Source organism: Lepisma saccharinum, chromosome 7 (assembly GCF_977018435.1).
Source record: "Lepisma saccharinum chromosome 7, izLepSacc3.1, whole genome shotgun sequence".
In the NCBI taxonomy this organism is placed as follows: Eukaryota; Metazoa; Arthropoda; class Insecta; order Zygentoma; family Lepismatidae; genus Lepisma; species Lepisma saccharinum.
The window spans coordinates 32,353,337-32,375,125 of NC_139235.1; the positions used below are offsets into that span (position 1 = coordinate 32,353,337).

The following is a 21,789-nucleotide window of genomic DNA, read 5'->3' on the forward strand; positions in this document are numbered from 1 at the left end:
GAAATTACGGTTGCCTGCATTCTCTTCGCCGGCTATCACCAACAATCGGTCCACGAGCTTCCTCACGTCGCCCACCCAAACGAATTCTTTGGGTAACGTGTTGTAGCGTTTGACGCCGCTGCCTGTTTTGACCTGGTTCCAAATCGGTTTGATGAGATTCCTGTACTTCTCGCCGCTGCTCGATTTCACCCTATTCTGCGAGGCATCGTTGCTTTGGTACAAGGCATCCGTCATGATCAAAATTTCCTTGTAACTCTGGTAATCTTCGTCGGTGTAATCTTTCGGCTGATTTTTGGCAACGAGTTCCCACAGTCCCACCGTACCCGGATACCTGGTCCAACTATCCTTCTCGCCTAAATTAACTTTAATGTCGTTGCCTTCGAAGGTCACCTTCGATTTCCCAATCTTCCACACCACACCACCGCCATCGTTGGTTTCCATGCTGGGATACAATCCGAACACTTCATCCTTGTCGAATTTCCCCGTACTCAGGTAGTCTCGTGCCAAAGGTCCCAACTCGATTTTATCCGAAGACGACGTGCTACCAATAGCTCGACGTCGTGCCGGTGCATCCTTCAGTTCGAACGGTGTCGAAGGAATGCTCGAAATGGGCGTGGGTACAGCGTAACTTTTAGCTGCGAGCGGTACGAGTTCGTTGATCAAATTTTTATTTTGTTCCGTGACACTTTTAATTTCTTTACCTAGACCGCTGATGGCATCGATCACAGGTTGATCCTGACGTTTCTTCTCTTCGTAGAATCCGCGATTCTCGGATTTCCAACCTTTGAAGCGTTTCGCGAGGTAATCGCGAAGCTTGAGATTTTCGTCTTCGATTTTTCGTTTCGTCATAACGTTTATTTATATACGTCGTTTCTCACAACGTTGCAACGTTTAGAAAGTCGTTGATTTTGTTTCTGTATTTTCCGTCGTTGGGTTTCCTCGTCATGTCGATCGTCGCGAATCCGAAATCGTCACCGTTCCAGCAAGTAGAGCAGCAGCGTTCCGAAAATTGATTGTAGTTCATGTCTCCGCCTACGTAGTCATCGTACGCGTGCTTGAGGTTGGTGTGATCTTGACGAAACAAACATATAAAATTAGCGTTGTCGCGTACTAACTGTTTTGGAATTTTGGAAAACGTTTGAGCTAGGTAGAAGCAATCCATTCCTTTGTGACGGCCTTGCGTGAAAAAGTTGCGAATTTCATTTTTATTTTCCAGGATGACGTCGTCGAACACAACGACTGAATTTTCACGACAATCGTCGAGTGGTTTTATTTCCGAGGCGAACGTTGCAATGTCCAGACCATCGTACAGTTTCATCAGTTGCTGGTATTTGGATTGCTCCAAACTTTTCGAGAACACGTACAGGTGCCTGTTCTTCCAATCTAACCAATTCGGTGCGAGGAGAAAATTGTCCACGAGCAGTGTCGTTTTCCCACACCCCGAAGGACCTACGATCAGACAGCGGATGCTGTCGGGAAGCAACTCACCGTTCTTTTTTTTTCCCGTTTGACTTTCCGGATCCGGTAGACGTTTCACCACGTTCCACGTACTCACAAGATCACTTCGTTCGCGTCGATCCAACTCTTTTCCGGAAGTCCCAGCCATTTGACAAACAGTTTGTCACCTTTCCTACGCAATACTTTCTCGATGAGGTACGTGTCGGGGTGTTTCGTTTTAGAGAGTTCCTCTTCGTAAAATCTTCCTTTCAAAATCTCGCCGCTACTATCTTTTATTATATACGTGTGTCGGTTTCCGGGTAAAACTCGAACCACCGTAAAGAGTTCCGTGCTCCAATTTTTTGTGAACCCCTTCTCGAAGGTGCGTTTGAATTTGCTGATCCTCACCTGGTCTCCAATTTTGTATTTAGCTTTTTTTTGTCGTGGGTGTGTACTTTGGACAGTAAACTGTAGAAATTAAACGCTGCTCGTCAGATTTCGTAACGTCAGCTGGCTTCATGCCTATCGTTCTGTGTACCGTATCATTATAGGTGTCGACGAGTTCCGGCAGGATGTCGACCAATTTGTAATTTCCCCGAAGCGTGAATCGTTTCCACATGTGTGTTTTCAATGTTCGATTAAATCTTTCCACGATGCTGGCTTTGATGTGACTGAAGGTCGAATAATGTTGAATCTTGTGTTTTTGAATAAACTTTTGGAATACGGCGTTGTAAAATTCTTTACCGTTGTCCGTTTGCAGAAACCGTGGTTGTCTGCCGCCGCTTTCGCGAAAAATTAATTTGAATGCTTCCGTGACGCACGATCCCGTTTTCGCCTTCAAAGGTAGAGCCCATGCGAATTTCGAAAATGTGTCTATGACGGTGAGTAGGTACTTGTTGCCCTTGTTCCATTTATGTACGTTTTTCAAATTGCCGCTGCTCATCTCCACGAGATCGCTTTGCCAGAGGTTGTCGATGCCCTTTGTTACCACAGCCAAACGTTCGTAGTTGCGGCGTGCAGGTTTATGCAATTCTTCGACGATGGCTTGCCTAGACATTTTTTTTAGAGATTACGTTTGAAGAGAAGCACCAGCGTGATGGGATTCAAAGAGGGTGGCACTTCGCTCGTGTTTTGAATGATCAGCTTATCGCCGGCACTCACGTCGAAAACGGTAAGATCTTCGTCTTCGTGTATTTCATATATGTTGCGCGTTTCGTTCCAACGTGCCAGAGGAATGTTTCCTGCTTTCTGGACACCACGATTCGATATTAAGGTCATGGTGGGAACGCTAGCTTTTCTGCCGTGAGACCAGTACGAAAATTCGTTTATCTGAATTGTGCCATCGAGGAGAAACTTGTAGTACGGATGATAAGGATGCAACATGTACAGTTTGTTACCTTCGACGAACGTGGAGATTCTCTCTTGATTGGGAACGCTGTTGATTTCGATGGCTTGCAAGGTGAACAATTTGGCGAATTTAGTGTCGAAGGTGACGAGATTACTGTGAACTTGTCCGAGTTTATTTTCGATGGGCAGCAAATGCTCGATTATGGTATCCGTTACGGCAGAAAACGACGGTTTGATTTTCACTTCCACGTTCAACTGCTTGTAGTTTTTGTTGAGTTCTTGCAACTTGGCACCGAAAGAGGCCAGCGTCGATTCCTGCGTGGATTCCAGCACTCCAACTTGATCTCTGATGTTGACGACAATATTCTGAAGGTTCTCGACTTGATTCAATTTCGAGCTCTTCTCGGTAAGATCGTTCACGATGCTTCGCATCTCTGTAAACTGTGTGTGAAGGTCGGCGACGCTCTGCGAAGTGGGCAGCGTCGACACCAGCGAACTAATTTCGTCTCGAACCTGTTCCACGTTCGCCGTTTCCGTTTCTAGTCGTTTCAGCATTCGAGATATGTTTCTTTTCAAAGCGTGCAATTCTTTGGAGGTGGGGAGATTGGCCACCCTACTTTCGAGATCGCTCAATGAACTTTTGATGTCGCTCGAATCGGATAGTGCCGTCACCGCCGTTTTCAATTTTTCCAAATCTTCGCTCGAAGGCACGCTCGTCCGTAACGATTCCAAGTCACCCTGTATGTTGTCCAGTACGTGATGAAAATGAGCGAGATTCGTTTCAACGTTCAAATTTTCTAAATATTCGATTTTATGCTGAACCGTGCTTAACGTGTCTTGAATGCTCGTCAACGCTCTTGCTTCAGCGTGAATATTTTTAATTTCTTCGTTGATCAATTCCAAGGACGCCTGAAGCGTAGCGATGGTGGTTTGAATGTGTTCGAAATCTCGATACGCCTCCAATTGAATTTTTATGTTCGCGACGCTTTTACCGATGACCTGCAGTTCGTCCGACGATGGTAGGTTCGTCATTGTATCTTCCAAAGTCTGCAACTTGGATTTAATTTCTTCCAACGTGCTGGTGAATTCTTCTTGTAATTTGGAAACGACAACATGCAAGCGTTCTGCGTCTATACCGTTCACGACGGTTTGAAGTTCAGAGAAATTCTTTTCTATTGCGGAAGTTCGTTCTTCGATTTCGAGTTTCAATTTTTCCAAATCTTCATTTTTCGATTGAAATTGTTGTAATTTGGCCAAATCATTTTGAAGCGAATCCACGCTCAACTGTATATTTTGAACGTTGTCGTAAGAAGGTACGTCAACATAATTTTTTATCAGCATCTTCAGTTCGGAATCGATTTTCAGAATGGGGTCGAGACATTGCGTTTGGAGCGTAGCGATTTCCGACTCTAAACTTTTGTTTAAGGTCTCCTGCAAAGCAATCAAATCGGTCTTCAACTTCTTAACTCGAATGTCCAACATGAGAATCTCTTCTGCGTGGTCTACACGCTTGGTGTTGCCGAAAATGTCGTTAGGCATTTTTGGTTAACGGTTATTTATAATAGGATAGACGATTCGTAATTCTACGAAGAGAGGAATGAGTTTGTCGTAATCTCCGAGAAGTTCCATGTAAAGATAATCTCCTGCAGAAACATCGTACGTAATGTTAGAAAGCATCTTGTCGTGCTTGATTCGAAAAATATTCTTGCCGGTAGAAATTTTGATTTCGCCTGCGTTTTCCGGATTCACGGTGATTTGAAGTTTCCCGTCGATCGGAATTTCGTAGAAATGTAAATTGTTATTAAAAACATAAAACATCTTGCCCACATCGTCATTCAGTTTCGTCCAAATGCTGTTGAGATGAACGATCAGTAAACCATTGAGTTTAGATAACACAGAAGGTAAGAGGTTATTGAAATTTGGCGGTGCAGTCTCCATGTTGATCTGTTTGCGGAAGCCAAAAAGATTCATTGTCCTTGTTAGTTATTTAAGAATACGGTCAAAGTTTTTTTTTTTTGTAATAACAGGCAAAGTTTTTTTTTTGTTTGCTTGCGTCACAATACAGGAGCGCGCGCGCGCGCGTGTGTGTGCGACACATCGTTCCCGAAAGAGGTTTACAAAGGTCACGATATATAAACATTTGGTCCCAGAGTTGGAAAATTACAATAAGGTGCATTCATCCTTCAAAAATAAGAGAGTGCATTATTTACTCATCACGCTGTGTCAGCGCGCGTGTGTGTGTGCGACACATCGTTCCCGAAAGAGGTTTACAAAGGTCACGATATATAAACATTTGGTCCCAGAGTTGGAAAATTACAATAAGGTGCATTCATCCTTCAAAAATAAGAGAGTGCATTATTTACTCATCACGCTGTGTCAGCGCAATAAATGAAGGCGCGGAACGTGGAGAGAAAGTGAGTTTTTTGAGGTTTTTTGAACCCCAATTGATGTTTGTGAACCCGGGCACCTGTACTACTTTCGAACAATTGTAAATTGCCGCTGCACGGCTATTATTGCAACAATCGATACCAATCCTGCACGAGTATTACCAGAAAGATTTAGACAATCGTATTGTGCTGTAAATTAAATGTGTAGAATCTTGAAAGTAAGTGAAAGAAATTAAATATTTTATTGACCATTATTATATAGAGAAAAAGTTCTCTTGCGAGCCGATTTTTATTAAATTAGATTTGAAATAACTTCCAGTGAGAAAGTTACAAAGAAAACTCCAAATTTTAAGTTCGTATAATATTTACAGCGATATGTTATTTGGTTACTGAGAAAACGAGAGAAGAACTTGATTCATTCTTTCGCGGCGCGGCAAAGGCAACTTCGTTTGCCGCAGATATCATGCGCCAGTCTTGTGCCACTCGCAATAACAAAACAACTGTCTGGCATGCATAACATGAACTGAAAATAAAAAATAAAATGCCATTTACTTACATAACGCTCATTCCGTACTGCTGTCAACCTCGTCACTTGATTCAAGTTCTTCGGAATCCGTGTCTTGCAAATTTATAATGACCTTCTCGATGACATCATCTCTGACTATTTCACGCTGGAAGTCATCTTCTTGTATTTTTTCTGCGTGAGCCACACAATCTGCCCACTCGGAAACACCTATTCTGTCTATTGCTTCGTGAGTCAGTTTCTGTACGTCGGCAATTTTGAAAGTCTTGTTCTTGTCAGCTACGTACCCCTTCACCTGGGCCCAAATCATTTCAATCGGGTTGTACTGACAATGATAAGGTGGGAGACGAACAACTCTGTGACCATATTCTCTTGCTATTATATCGATTTCGTAACTTTTGTGAGTTGGTGTATGATGTTTCACCAGCTGCAACAATTCTGCTCGGGTTTGCGTGCTTGTGTGGGGAATGTTCTTGTTACAGAGCCATGCCATAATATCCGCCTTCCTTGTATTCGAACAAAGCGTTTTATCCACTTGCAAGGAATGTATGCTCGCGTTGTCCATTACAATCACGGATTCGGGAGCGAGAAACGGCAAGAACTGCTCGCAAAACCACTTTCGAAACACGGCAGACGTCATTTCTGAATGATAGTCAGTACTGTTTGTTTTGGAGCGGAAAACCAATTTACTTTGGGGCACAAAGCCTGTAGCAGCTGAACCAGCATGACACACTATAAGACGAGCACCTTTTCCTAATGGCACCTTTAACCCACCAGAACCATCACTCATTCTCCAGCAGCTCGTCTTCGTGTGATTCTGGTTGACCCAGGTTTCATCTAAATAGTATATATTTGCAGTACCAGCTTTCCTGATTTCGTGCATGGTTCTGAGGAAGATCACTCTCGCAGCTACAACATCACCCCTCTCCATTAAAAATTTCCTCCCGTCGTTGCCTTTCCTATATCTGAACCCCATGTTTTTCAAAATTTTTAACACTGACCACGTACTGCCTGCAAACCCGATAGCTTCCTTCAATTTAGCCCTAAGTTTCACTGCAGTAGGAAATTCGCCATTTGCGTACATATCAAATATATTATTACGCAATACCCCTTTATCAAAATCGTCCAAGTGCGTAACATTCTTTCGCCGATTACGACGTTTGCCAGGCGAGCGAAAAGAAACCGACCCTGTATCCCCGATCGACGACCTGGCTTCCTTCGCAATCGTCTGAACTGTACGCAGACCTATCCCACATGCAGCCGCTGTACGCTCCTGACATTTGGCAGCACTGCTCCCTGACGAACACGAGGCACTGTCTGCACTGCGAGATTCACTTTGGAAGAACTGATACACTTTGTACACCATATCTCGCGCTTGTTTGTGTAGAATACGACGCTTAGGTGTTTCTGTAGCCATCTTGCACACGTATATTGACAAATTTTTGTGATCACACTGAAGAAACACGAACAGTCACAACGAAAACCAAACCGATTCTTGCCGCTCGTAAAACAAAAGAACGACATCGCGCGTTTTGCACGGCAGTCTCCACCACCTCCTTTTGCTACTGCGCATCGAGGCTTGTTCAAGGTCAGCCGCTTTCATATGGCTCGTCGACTCTACATATAATACACTAGTGCAAGGTTTTTCTGTATAAGTGATTCATCTCGCTGAGAGTGGGCCTTGCACTATACAGTAGTCCGTCAGAATCTGAAAATACAGTTGTGTTTCGCGTACATAAGATTATAATGAGTTTATATTGTGACTAATTTTACTTTAAAACCACAGATGAAAGCGATAATAGTTGCCAGCAAGGCATCTCAAAGTAGGCTCCACACAAAGTGTTTTAAGTTTGTTGTTAAAAAAAACATTTACTACAGTTAATTATTTACTCCATTGCCAAACATTTCAGTTATAAATAATATTGTGCATTTGCATTGCATTTTCATATAATACCGAACTTGCTAAAGAGACTATGTCAGGAAATTTAAATATGTAACTTATGCCAGCAAATTCATTTAAATAGTGGAAGAGAAAAATATAGCTAAAAAATGAAGCAAATGCAACAAAAACTTGAAAACTACCGAAAATGGCCTAAAAATGCAAAATAAACAAAAAAAGTTTTCTTGTTCTGACTGACTGATAACCGGGTTTAGCATTGTTTTAAAGGCTCGAAAAAAGATGATTTAATCAACTTCCTAGCTCGACTGATTAGCCATATTATTCAAATAGGCGCAATACAAAAGATGTGGTTATTTATTCATTGTTCGGTTTCAGACACGTATCTGCTAGTTTCTTTCGTTGGGTTGTGGGTAGAGGAGAGAGAGAGATATAGAAGACAGAATAAAAGATAATGAAGGCTACACGTGCTACATAATGACAATCATTCATCTACATAATGTAGGCTCCTTGGTGTGCTTTTATCTCAGCCGTAAATCAAGGTTGAAAGTCACAAATCGTCCTTGTTTGAAGATCTCGTATTTACTCAGTGTTCGAGTTAAAATTTTACAGGAAGCGGGGAGGGGGAAGAGATGTAAGGAAATCTGTTCTTTTCGGAGCAGTAAGTGCACATTATTATTATTGTTGTTTACGTTGTATTACTATCATTAACATTATTTATTATTACTAACAAAATTTGAGGAAAACTAAGATAAATTATAACTGCATAATATTTTTTTTCATTTCCTTACACTTATCTCTTTCTTAACTGTTCGTTCTACAGAATTTTTATTTTTCATCCATTGTTTAATTTTTGATAAACTTATTTCAGAATTTTCGTCATACAACAAAGCAAACTGTTTTAATGGAACTAATATTTAAAAAAAACTTGAACGTTTTCTCGGGTTCTATATCGTATAGGTGTGAACTTCGTAAAAGTGTCCATCAATGAAACGAGAAGCCTTCGTTGAAATGCATACCTTTTATTTCTATTTTGCCCAATAATAACGAATAAATTTTAAAAACTTGTTAAATATTTCGTGATAAGAATTGAAGTATGGTACAGTGGGATAAACTAGTATTGCTGGGCAAATTTTTCAGGACTACTTTCTTCAGTTTTTCTCTTGCATCCTTCGCGTTTTAAGGGATTTTTATGTATTCTGGCTTAGAAGTTTTCAGCAGATACTAATTTCATTTTTGATTAAATTCTTCAAGCTCTCGGTTGGTAAAACAAAGAATAAGTATGGAGATGGACAATTTATGGCTATGAATGTGGCTATTGTATTTTTCGTGTGGGCGATACGATCAACTCTTCAGAGATAAATGTTTTTACTGTTGCTATGAAGGATACTTGCGTCTATTGGAGAAGGAGGGGATACTGCTCTTATGTTCTGATTTTCATTCGAGGGGGGGGGGAGTGAAGATTTAGAATGGTACACAACTTGGAATTGTTATGGGGATCTCTGGACCTCGACCATTCATATTAATTAGATTACTCTTTCACAGAACAACTTAGCCGTGGCGGAGTGGTTATCACAGCGCGCTATGATCACAGGGGTCCCGGGTTCAAATTCAAGTCTGAACATGGGTGTTCTTTATGAGCGTCCCTTCATCAATTTCATCATATCATTACTCATCCTCATCTTCGCAATTAGCTAAAGCTGGCAGAAAAACGAAGTAAAATAAATGAAAACAATCCACATACACCCACAATTCGAACCAATGTGTTAACAAATGTGCAAAATGCATGTGCAGTTTTCTATATCCAATAATGCAATGTCGAATACAGAACAATTTGGCTTTCGGATATTACCGTTCGATTTAAACCTTTAGTGACCCAAGTTCGAAGGCAAATTGTACACAACGACATTTCCATGTGTTTTCCAAAAAAGAAAAAAATAACTCAAAACATAATCGATATGGGAAATTATTGGCACAACTACCTAGGTACAGGGTTGTTAAAGGTCCAGGAATTTTAAATAAATTCAATTCCGGTCCAGGAGAGAAATTCAGCAAGCGTAAATGGGTTCTGGACCGTAAAGAACCTTTTTATCTGTAAAGTATTTCAATTCGGTCCAGGAACATTTTTTCCAGATCAGTATAAATTCGGTCCAGGAACCTTTTTTCCCGAATCAGTTTAAATACGGTCGAAGTTCCATATTGAAATGAAACATTACGCAACTTGGATCGAATACGGACCTGACGATAAACAATTAACCACTTGTGAGCATGAAAGATTAATCCAGATGCTGGCAGTCTCGAGAATCTAAGGTCCAATTTAGAAATGGGCGAAACGCAAACGCTGCAGTCACGTTACCACTCTCCATGTAGCCCCATTCTCTCGCGCGAGTTCCTTCACTTGGTTGTAAGCAGCACTCCCGTTCCCTGTTGTAATATCTGCTGGGAACCCAGCAGCCTCACGTTACCTCATCGACGGCTCCTGTTGGCTTCGGTTCCTGGATCGGATGCCGGAGCAACACGTGATTTTTTTATGTGATTTGATTTAGTTTATTTTACTTCGCGTTTTGTGCCTCTTGGCTAATTTGCGAAGAAGGGGATGAGTGAGGAAATGATGAAATGGATGAATGGACATTCACAAACAACCAAGCCCGACCGGGATTCGAACCCGGGACCCTTGGCGTCGCAGCGCGATGTGCTAACCACTCGGCCATAGGGTCGGGCACCGGAGCAACACGTGACGGGTTTGTTTGAACTCAATGTGACGCCATATAGTCCATTGCGTTATGTATAGTAACTCTTCGACAAGGGAGTTTTTGAATCTGGCACACGAGAGAACAACAGCGTTTTGATTTATTCACTGCGCTACGGTTTCTACAACCGCAGTGTGACATTCCAATGTAAAACGTACTTGCGGACATTTTTAGAAGGCAACTTTCAATCCCGGACTGGGAGAGAAAATCAGCAAACGTAAATGAGTTCTAGACGGTGTATAACCTGTTCTTATTTAAATTATTTAAATTATTTTAATTCAGTCCAGGAACCTTTTTTCAGGAACAATTAAGATACGGTCCAGGAACATTTTTCCAATGTAACAATACGCAACTTGGACCGAATTTAAATTGTGCGAGAAAAATGGTTCCGGTCCTGCAACCGAACCCAATAGAACCCATTAGAATTTATGGGTTCCTGGACCTATAACAACACTGCCTAGGTATATTAATTGGGCTTTTCGCAAACCCGATCAGTATTGTGAACCCATTGTTCCCAGCGTGGAATTTTCCTAGGAACGGGGAATTTTTGGAGATAATCTAAAGGGTGTCACAACAAGAAAGCCGGATTTAATAACGTCAAAAAATATTTTCATGAAATGGCACATGTTTCTACATAATTACAAAAGGTACATGTTGCCAGTTAAGTCAATATCTTCCGTATGTGCCCTACGACTTGCTCTGCATCTAGTCATTCTATCGACGAAATGACTTACTTACAGACTTATTCCTCGATTTGGCCGATGAAACGTCGAATTTCTACCTTGAGTTCTGGCAAGGCTCGGATATTTTTTCATAAACCTGCGATTTCACATACCCCCAAAGAAGTCGCAGGGTGTCAGGTCACTTGACCTCGCTGGCCAGTTCTTGGTCGCCGTTGCACGAATGGACTAGGCCCGGAAATTTGTCGTGCAGCAAGGCAGTTGTCTCGTGGGAGTTGTGGCGCCATTCTGCTGGAACCACAAGTGTTCAATCTCCACACCATTGAAATAAGGTCACAACCATTTCTTAACCATATTGCGGTTCAGTGCCCCCATCCCAACAACAAGACAGTGGCAGATATTTAATGATACATTTTCATAATTATTGAGTACTTGATTTATGTACATGGTACGCACAGATAGTGTAATAAGAGATTGGACCTACAGTTTAAAGTGCAATCCGAACCCGTATGTGCCTCCAACGGGTATCGAACCCAGGATCCCTCGATTACAAGGCGACCACGATATCACTACGCATCGGGGAGGCTCATAATTGTGTACTTTTAATAACAATGTTCCATCACTTCAAAATCCCAAAATGTAAATGAAAAAGGAAAAAATTGTGGTCATTCGAACAGTATGGTAGGTTATGAACCCAGAACAAGCGACTGATATTTTAGTATATGTGAAATGCACACACATACAATATAAATGTACTATTGATTCTATTCTCATAAAAATGTTATTTAATAATATAGAATTATAGAGTAAGGAAAAGAAGGCCCTACTCTTCAAGAGAATTTTTCCCCAGAAAAGGGAGAGAGTATGAGTAAACAAATGGATAATAAACCTTTTCTTCGAGCAAGGCCTCATCTCCAGGAAGCTATCAACTCGCGGCAAGCCACGGCACCTAGCGACCTGTTGAGTGAGATGAGTCAAGGCAAAATGGATAATAAACCTCTTCCTGCTCCCACAAAAATAGGCAATAATTAGGCTGGAGAGTTCAATGAACTAATCGATTTCTAACTACGCACTGGTAATGATCAGGCTGGAAAGTTCATATGAACTAGCCGATCTCTGATACAGTTAAATACCCATCTACCTAAGTATAAACAGACTAGAGAGTATGAGTAAACAAATTGCCGAAAGCTCTTCTAATAAAGAATAATCTAAATTAAATGTATTTGGGAGATCTGATCTTTAATAAAATTATTAGTTTAAAACAAATGAAGTGAACATTTAAGTAACTTCGTATATATTCCTAAAACTAGGCTGAATTTGTGTTACTTTTATTTAAGAATAATTATGTATGAATGTTTCTAATACATTTATTTATATTACTTATATAGGTGCTGCCATCTTTTGAGTAATATTTAACTTAATTTCTCATAATCTTTGTGGAATAGGGAGAGGCAAGAGTTAATTGGTTATTAGTCGACAAGGAATTTTGTCATGTGGATGCTTCTTTGTGAGAAACAGAATTTTAAGCTTGAATTTCCTGAAATCCATTAAATAGAGGGTCTGTAGCAATACATATGTAAGCAAAGAAAAAAAACAGTGTTATTTTCCTAAAAACAAGAAGCGTAATTTTAAAATAGTATTACTATTGTAAGAATTTAGAAGATAGATTTCATGTGTTGTGAAAAGAAAAATTGTTCCATTTTAACTTTCTGTGTTGGTTACATCATCAAATCAAAATTGAGAAAAAAGTTGCTGAAAATCACACGTATATTAACCAATTACATACAATTAACGAAAACCTTCTCCAAGTTGTTTCCGACACTCATAATGCATTTCCCTATTCGCACACATGTACAGTGTCTCTCAAACGTTTTAGGACAACGACATTTTAAACTAGGCAACCCAATTTACACAAGCCGTTGGTGGGTTGCGTGCAGAGTTAGGCTCAATTTCAGGGTTGCCACATGCACAATAGATATTTATAAAATACGCGAAAGAAATATAAACAAGTATTATTGTATAAAATTATTAAATATATCACTATTATATCGCAAATGACAAAATTCTTTCTGAAAGAAAAAAAATAGGTTTTCTAGTATTTCATCGCTGATGTGTCTACAGTAAGGAAAAGAGGTGAGAGGAAACGAAAGATTACAAAGGAGAGGAGAAAGAGAAAGCGAAAGGAGAAGAGGAAAAGTAGAGGAGAGAAGAAAGAGAGGATAGACGAGGAGAGGAGATGTAGTGAGGAGAATGGAAAAATATTCGAGGATAGATGAGGAAAAAAGAACAAAGAAGAGAAAAGAGGAGGAAAACGAGACGAGAGGAGAGCAGGAGACGAGAAGAGGGAAGTGGAGAGTAGAGTAAAGGAGAGAAAAGGAGAAGAAGGAAAAAGAGAGAATAGTGAAGTGGAGTCGGAAATCTAAGGCAGGAAAGGAGATAAGAGGAGTGGAGAAAAGTGGGATGGAGATAAGATGCGAGAAAAGTAGGGAAGGCGATATGAGATAAAAGCATAACAGAAAGAGGGGAGAGAAGAAGGAGAAGGAACTGGAGAGAAGAGGTAGTTGCAGAAAATATCCTCTGAGTGACAAGAATGGATGCATTGGTCAAATTATCAACATGAAACATTCAATAACATTTTGAAATGTATTGGAGAATATATTAGATCGGTGCGAAATGCCTTTTGGCTGAGTTCAGAGCAAGTTAAAAATCTTCCATGTAAGATCTTTGATTTTACCTGCGATTACACCACTAAAAAAATGAACGTAATTTTTAATATTTATTCAATTTTTCTTTACTTCTCGGTTCGTTGAAATGGAGATTTTGTAATTCAATATTTCCCCTCCCCCCATCGTTAATTCCAAACGGAATCATTCCGTTTCACACGGCGTGGACAATGAACACAATGGGATATGTCTAAAACTTACGAACATTTTCTGCCACCGGAAGGGTTTGAACCTACGACCATTACATTGAAAATCCTGAACGGTAACCACTACCCTACAAGCTTTCGCTCCTTAAGCCAGGTAGAAGGAGCTGACCAATGAAAAATGTAGATGTAACTCTACTGCATGTAAGGTGCAAACAAGTATTGTTTGTAACAAAGAAAACGAAAGTAGTACGAATCGGCGAAAACATTTAATGGAGAATTGCACATGGTGAGAACTTTTCATTCGAAAAATATTTGCGGAGGTATCCTTGCATTGAACCCGAGTGGGAAAAGGGGTAAAATTAGCATGACCTGAATTGCCACACATATAAATAGTTATTTCATTAATATTTGTCAATGTCTTGGAAGCAGTACACAATTATCGTTAGAGTATCATAATTCACGATCTTATATATAAAAATATCCCGTTGCACGTGTGTCAATTCATTTATTTGTTTATTTTTTTTATAAATTCCATATGTAGAACAATGTAGCCACTATATACTGCTATTATAAATAATGTTACCATGCTCTTGTTTAATGGAAGATATATTTTTTAAGGAACATCTGGTATGGAGGATCGAACGTGGGACCGCAATGCTTTCAAGAACTCTAACCAATACACTACGCCCTTTGTTTCTCTTGGAGCAACAGTTCCTAATTATTCTGTCGCCTCAATATTGTAAACGTCATCTGCAAAAAAGAAGTTAAATACTCAGATATAGCTCTGTACTTCTAGAATTACTTTATACACATGCATTTGAAATTTAACTCTGAATTTCTTTCTTCGTATTAGTATATCTAAGCTTGTGAATATATTTTATTTGTAATTTTATAACGGTTTCATGAACATCTACGAAATAGTTCCTTATAACTTGGAATATGGTGAATAGATATGAAATGTCTTGAAATTAATTTTCGACCACTAGATTTTGGCAAGGGAATTATGTGTGATCCGTTTCCAGTCATTCATTGCTTAAACAAACGTTTTAAAACTATGTGGAATTTTCATTCTGAGATAAGTTTCTTTACTTGCTACATGTATGCGAACTACACTCTGTCCCACTTATCTCTGGAGCAGGTGAACGAAGACAAGTATCTCTGGAGCAGGTGAACGAAGACAAGTATCTGAGCAGCAATGAACACGTGAGAGGAACGGGATTGCGTGGAGGAGGAAACCCACTTCAGTTACCAGCTTTCCCATCAGCGTGCACTGATTCGCTCTGTCCACTCGATCCCCTCTCTTCTCTCTCCACTTCTCTTCGGCTATGCGCGGCTTTGCTCCAGAGATGCTGGGACAGAATACAAATTGTTTCTCAAAAGGTATCATCTATGTCTGTATGCCATACATTTAATTCTTACTCACATGGAAAAAAATGTCAATTTGTATTCAGGGGTAGTTTCACAGTTATAAACTATTTTGGCCTTGATGAGAAGTTTAGTGTAAGTAGGCATTTTGTTTATAATTTTGAAATTGAGGTCGTCTAAGGTTGAAATCCTCATATTTAGGGCTTGAACTCGTCACCTAAGAGGTTGAAGATCGTCCTCTACTTTGTGCGTGACCTTCTTTATTTCTCTATTCATTATTCATCCTCATCGTCGCGATTAGCCAAAGGTAAAATAAGGAAAGCCCTCCTCCGTGACCGTGCGGTCTAAGGAGCTGTGCTTTGGACTCCGACTGCAGGACGGCATGGATTCGAGTCCGCCTATGCTCACTCTCTAGGTTCTCGGCCTGTGTATGGGACCGGTAGCAGCCCACCATCGTGAAGAAATTGGGGAGCTACGAGTGTGTAGCGTAACCCGGTCTCGGAAATTTCCTATGGGGCATGTTCCTGGGTAAACAAAAAATAATCGATCAGACAATTCGATTATCGAAGGCGATAAAATAACCTCCGGTTGACCAAGTTGCCAATATAAATAAATGGAATACAGATTGTCTTCGAGCTTACATTGTTAAAAAGAAGCGGATACACGTATTACTATCCCAATAATTATTCAATACGGTTTTTTGTTTGTCAGGAATTATCACTTAAACTATTGCATGTTGAGCTGGTGCCTACCTAGCCGCTTCTATGAAATCTACCATTCTTCAGATTCTCTTTAAAATTCGACTCTGGTCACTTGTAACGTGCTGGGTGCAGAAACTGTGCATCGAAGCACAGTGTTTTGCGATAAGAAGCGGCCTCGAATAGCGTGAGTGAGTCACTTTGATCGCGAGCAAGCTAGACTACCAAGCTTGTCTACATGGACGTCCGCAGGATTTTTTCCAGGGAGGGGCAAGGAAGGTATTTTTTCCAGGGGGAGGCAAACGAAGACAAATTTTTCCCAAAAATAGTATTGTTCTCTAAAAAACATTGCTTAAATTTGAATTTATGGTGTTCCTGCAATAATTAACACATATTATTGTGGCTAAAATGAAATTTTATCTGTAAAATACATATTTTTTGGTTGACTTTCATTTTCCAGGGGGGGCACGACCCCCCCTTGCCCCCCCTTCCGGACGCCCATGCTTGTCTGCCTTTGAAAATTTGTTTCACGGTTTCCGAACGCAATTGCTATTGTAGAAGTATATATTCTCTCAAAAGAGCAAGAAAGGAAATTCAACCAATGTTCTCCCGTCGTATAAAACCAAATATTATCTATTAAACGAAAATTTCACGATTGTCAATAAACGGTTTAACCTATCTGAGCATAAGGTGAATGTAAATACTAAATTTAATAGAAAGGTTCTCCAAAATTTCTCTTCCACTATCTACGTAAGGTCAGTACCCAGGGGAGGGGCCATGTGGACCATGCTCCCCCCTCGAACCCTAAAATATTTAAATGTGAACATAATAATAAATAAATACGAAAATAACATCGTCGATTTTTGAAATGTGTAAAAATTTCAATTTTGCTCTTGCATAAATGAATCTGTTTCTTGCGCAAAAGTCTTCAAGCTGCAATATTGGGTGGTTTTAGTTTTATAATCATTGATGCAAGGCTACCAGACGTCCGATTCACCGATTTAGTCAGGACAGTGCGTTACTTTCAATCTCTGTCCCGACTTTATCGAACTGCAATCGTGATGCGAGAATGTCTCTTTATTATTTTTTTTCTTAACTCACAATTAGACATGGTCTTTATTTTATGAATAATTCTAAGTACGCAACATTTATTTTATAAATATATTATTTTCTAAACATAGAATTATCATGACTTTTAACCTTTTGCTGCCCAAGCGTCTCGATCGAGATACCCAAAAGTAACCCTCACGGGACCAAGCGTCTCAATCGAGACGCTGTGTCAAGGTCGTAGTTTTTACGTTATAACTTTTCTATTTTTGACTAGAATTTCGATTTTATTTTTTTTATATTGTTCCTAACACATGTATTTAACAGAAATGGTTTTTTGCATTTTTTTTGTCTTCATGAAAATGGAGGGGGAAAGGCGGGAAAAGGGACTTCTCTTTTGCATCTCTTTTCAAGGTCAATTTTTTGCCGACACAGAAGACCGGCTTTGTTGTTCTAAAGCAATGCTTTTCACTCCCTCCAGCTAAGTGCATTCAAAGGAAGCTTGCTTATCAGTATCCAATTTCAAAATGGAAGTTTTCTGAGAGGGCGCAAGCAATGGGTGGGGGGAGGGGTTGTGAGAATGGAATTTCGAAGCGCGCTGAAGGAAACCTTTGTTTTTTTAGCACAAGTGTCCACAAGTGGCAACAGGGGTTACCCAGCATTGTCTAAAAATAGAATTTCAAGCAACTGCAAGAATTGGCGCTCATTTGTCACTACGTTGTAGCTTTTCGTCCGTGAATGTTGTGCGTAGGTGTCGTTTTGTGCCCAAGTGCGAGGACATTTTTTGGGTGAAGTGACAATTTTTTAAAATAATTTTTGGGGGCTTTCTCCCTTCCCCCTCCATATATACACCAAATTTGCATAAATTTTGCATTTTGTGCATTTTGACATTTTTTTCGGGGCGGGGGGGGCGGAGGGACACCATTTTTTTAAGAAAAGTATTTTTGAGGGGATTTCCCCCTTTCCCCCTCCATATGTACGCCGAATGTGCATAAATTATATATCGTCTGAATCTGTGATTCATTCTGCGTACAACGGTATATCTTTCATATCTCTAGGGCATTTAGTTTGTGAGCTATAGTCATTTCAAGGTACCGCTGCATTTTGAAGCTTGAATCAGTGGCGTCCCGACCATTCCTTTTGGAGGTACAACTCAAGTTACATTGGTCATATGACAATGATGCAAATATTTTTCTGTTTCTTACATTCCAGCGATAATTTCTATGTGCATTTTGAACTTTTCATATCCTTTTTTCGGGGGGTGAGGTGGGCGAGACCCCATTTTTTAAAAAAAAAGTATTTTCAGGGGATTTCCCCCTTTCCCCCTCCATATATACGCGGAATGTGCATAAATTATATATCGTCTAAATCTGTGATTCATTCTGCGTACAACGGTATATCTTTCATATCTCTAGGGCATTTAGTTTATGAGCTATAGTCATTTCAAGGTACCGCTGCATTTTGAAGTTTGAATCAGTGGCGTCCCGACCATTCCTTTTGGGGGTACAACTCAAGTTACATTGGTCATACGACAATGATGCAAATATTTTTCTGTTTCTTACATGCCAGCGATAATTTCTATGTCGATTTTGAACTTTTCATATCCTTTTTTTCGGGGGGCGGGGGAGCGAAACCCCATTTTTTTTTAAAAAAAAGTATTTTCAGGGGATTTCGCCCCTTTCCCCCTCCATATATACGCCGAATGTGCATAAATTATATATCGTCAAAATCTGTGATTCATTCTGCGTACAACGGTATATCTTTCATATCTCCAGGGCATTTAGTTTCTGAGTTATAGTCATTTCAAGGTACCGCTGCATTTTGAAGCTTGAATCAGTGGCGTGCCGACAATTCATTTTGGGGGTATAACTCAAGTTACATTGGTCATATGATAAAAATGCAAATATTTTTGTGTTCCTTACATGTTAGTGATCATTTCCATGTGCATGTCGACACTGTCATGTACTTTTTGCTTGAGGGGAGGGGGGGAACAATTTTTTTCCCCCGAAATTTTGGAATTTTGAGAGTTAGCCCCCCCGCCACATATACGCCGAATTTGCAAAAATTTCATATAGTCTGAATCTCTGGTTCATTCCGCGTACAACGGTATATCACTCATCTCTCTAGGGCAATTAGCTTCCGATCTACACTCATTTAACTGAAACTCTGCATTTTGCTCAAAATCGGCTTGGGCAACCGAGGCTTACTTCTGAAAAAGGCCTTGGGCGGCAAAAGGTTAATGGCGCTCGCACTATTTGAACTATTTTGTAATATCTGTCTGTCTGTCTGTCTGTCTCTCTCTCTCTCTGTCTATATATATATATATGTGTGTGTGTGTGTGTGTGTGTGTGTGTATGTATGTGTGTGTGTATATATATATATATACACACACACACACACACACACACACACACACACACATATATATATAATTGGGTCTGGCCCCTCCCTCAAATAAATCCTGCGTACGGACCTGGTCTACGTCAATGACAGAAATGCAAGCAATAATCTTATTTATTTTTAACCCAATTAAAGGAAAGTGTAAGCATTTAAAAGAAATAAGAAAGAGCATAACTGTTGCTTTTCCTTAGAAATTGTTGTTCTTCGAGGAAGAAAAATTAGAAGGATTTAGTCCAGCACCTTAACACAGTGTCCCACGAGTCTCTCTTGACTCATACTGTCAAATGTGAGATGATTTTATGAATACAATTTCCGCCTGTTTACGTATAACATTGCGCAGATTTGGTAGTTCGCACACGGTGTAATTATTTCGTGTTACCTTACGCAACAGCAAATACATTTCATAAGACTGTTCTGGACACAAGACTTGCATCAGTAAACAAGCATCTTGTCTGTTACAGTATCACAGGAAGAGAACATCGTCCTGTAATGTTCAAGCCTCTAGATATTTTCCATTAATAATGTCTAATCACAATAATAAGTTAGAAGAAATAACTCGCATTTTCACAACTACCAATATTCTCGTTTTTCATCACTTCGAAAATTATTTCTGGAAGATATCGGTTATACTACAAGAAAGCAAATCAAAATTAAAGTAAAAGTTCAACTACACGTATACCAAACGACATTTACAATATTGGAGAGACAGAATACTTAAAAACAATTGTTGTTTCATTCGAAGGTGTAGTGGTTCTTCTACCCTGTTTAAGAAGCGAAAGCATGTAGGGTAGTGGCTACCGTTTAGGATTGTCAATCTGACGGTCGTAGGTTCAAACCCTTCCAGTAGCAGAAAATTTTCGTAAGTTTTAGACATATCCCATTGTGTTCATTGCCCACGCCGTGTGAAACGGAATGATTCCGTTTGGAATTAACGATGGGGGGAGGGGAAATGTTGAATTACAAAATCTCCATTTCAACGAACCGAGAAGTAGAGAAAAATTGAATAAATATTAAAAATTACGTTCATTTTTTAGTGGTGTAATCGCAGGTAAAATCAAAGATCTTACATGGAAGATTTTTAACTTGCTCTGAACTCAGCCAAAAGGCATTTCGCACCGATCTAATATATTCTCCAATACATTTCAAAATGTTATTGAATGTTTCATGTTGATAATTTGACCAATGCATCCATTCTTGTCACTCAGAGGATATTTTCTGCAACTACCTCTTCTCTCCAGTTCCTTCTCCTTCTTCTCTCCCCTCTTTCTGTTATGCTTTTATCTCATATCGCCTTCCCTACTTTTCTCGCATCTTATCTCCATCCCACTCTTCTCCACTCCTCTTATCTCCTTTTCTGTCTTAGATTTCCGACTCCACTTCACTATTCTCTCTTTTTCCTTCTTCTCCTTTTCTCTCCTTTACTCTACTCTTCACTTCCCTCTTCTCGTCTCCTGCTCTCCTCTCGTCTCATTTTCCTCCTCTTTTCTCTTCTTTGTTCTTTTTTCCTCATCTATCCTCGAATATTTTTCCATTCTCCTCACTACATCTCCTCTCCTCGTCTATCCTCTCTTTCTTCTCTCCTCTACTTTTCCTCTTCTCCTTTCGCTTTCTCTTTCTCCTCTCCTTTGTAATCTTTCGTTTCCTCTCACCTCTTTTCCTTACTGTAGACACATCAGCGATGAAATACTAGAAAACCTATTTTTTTCTTTCAGAAAGAATTTTGTCATTTGCGATATAATAGTGATATATTTAATAATTTTATACAATAATACTTGTTTATATTTCTTTCGCGTATTTTATAAATATCTATTGTGCATGTGGCAACCCTGAAATTGAGCCTAACTCTGCACGCAACCCACCAACGGCTTGTGTAAATTGGGTTGCCTAGTTTAAAATGTCGTTGTCCTAAAACTTTTGAGAGACACTGTACACAATGTGGTATTTGACGGGGGAATGAGGGGAATTCCCTCTCCGATTCCTGCATCCCCTTCTGATTGCTAATGTTTGGCACTTAGTGGGAGAAATGTATAGGATATAATTTATGTAATATCCTTATACATCAGGGGTAGTGACTGAAATTCTTACCCCCCCCCCTCAAATCCTCCGTTGGAAATTTTCAAATACCGCATTGAGTGTACAGCAACACGCTCTCCAGGGTTATGAAAAAACTAAATGCTGACCAAGGCAGTAATTTTATTTTATTAAAAACATAAACTAACGTAACGTTTCAACCTTCTAGCAAGGTCTTCTTCAGACTCTGTATCAAGTACAAAAGTAACCTGATACAACAAAAGGGCAATATATATACACAAACATTACTCCCTCCAGACTATTTAGAAAGTTGTTTGGAACTTTCTAGCAGATGACTTTCACTTGCCAACTTTACTTT

The 21,789-nt window shown here is 39.8% G+C and overlaps 2 protein-coding genes across 3 annotated transcripts in view; both read right to left on the minus strand.

Moving 5' to 3' along the window:
- The window catches only part of LOC145989798 (uncharacterized), a 185,778-nt gene that overhangs the window by 155,909 nt on the left and 8,080 nt on the right, over nt 1-21,789 (minus strand). The window lies entirely within an intron of this gene.
- LOC145990413 (uncharacterized) lies at nt 5,735-6,334 on the minus strand. Its single transcript, XM_083126108.1, has one exon. The coding sequence runs from the start codon at nt 6,332-6,334 to the stop codon at nt 5,735-5,737; it is 600 nt and encodes a 199-aa protein (XP_082982234.1).

Excerpts from the sequence above, each read along its gene's own strand:
- LOC145990413 (XM_083126108.1), bottom strand. The coding sequence starts at position 6,334 with ATGACGTCTGCCGTGTTTCGAAAGTGGTTTTGCGAGCAGTTCTTGCCG.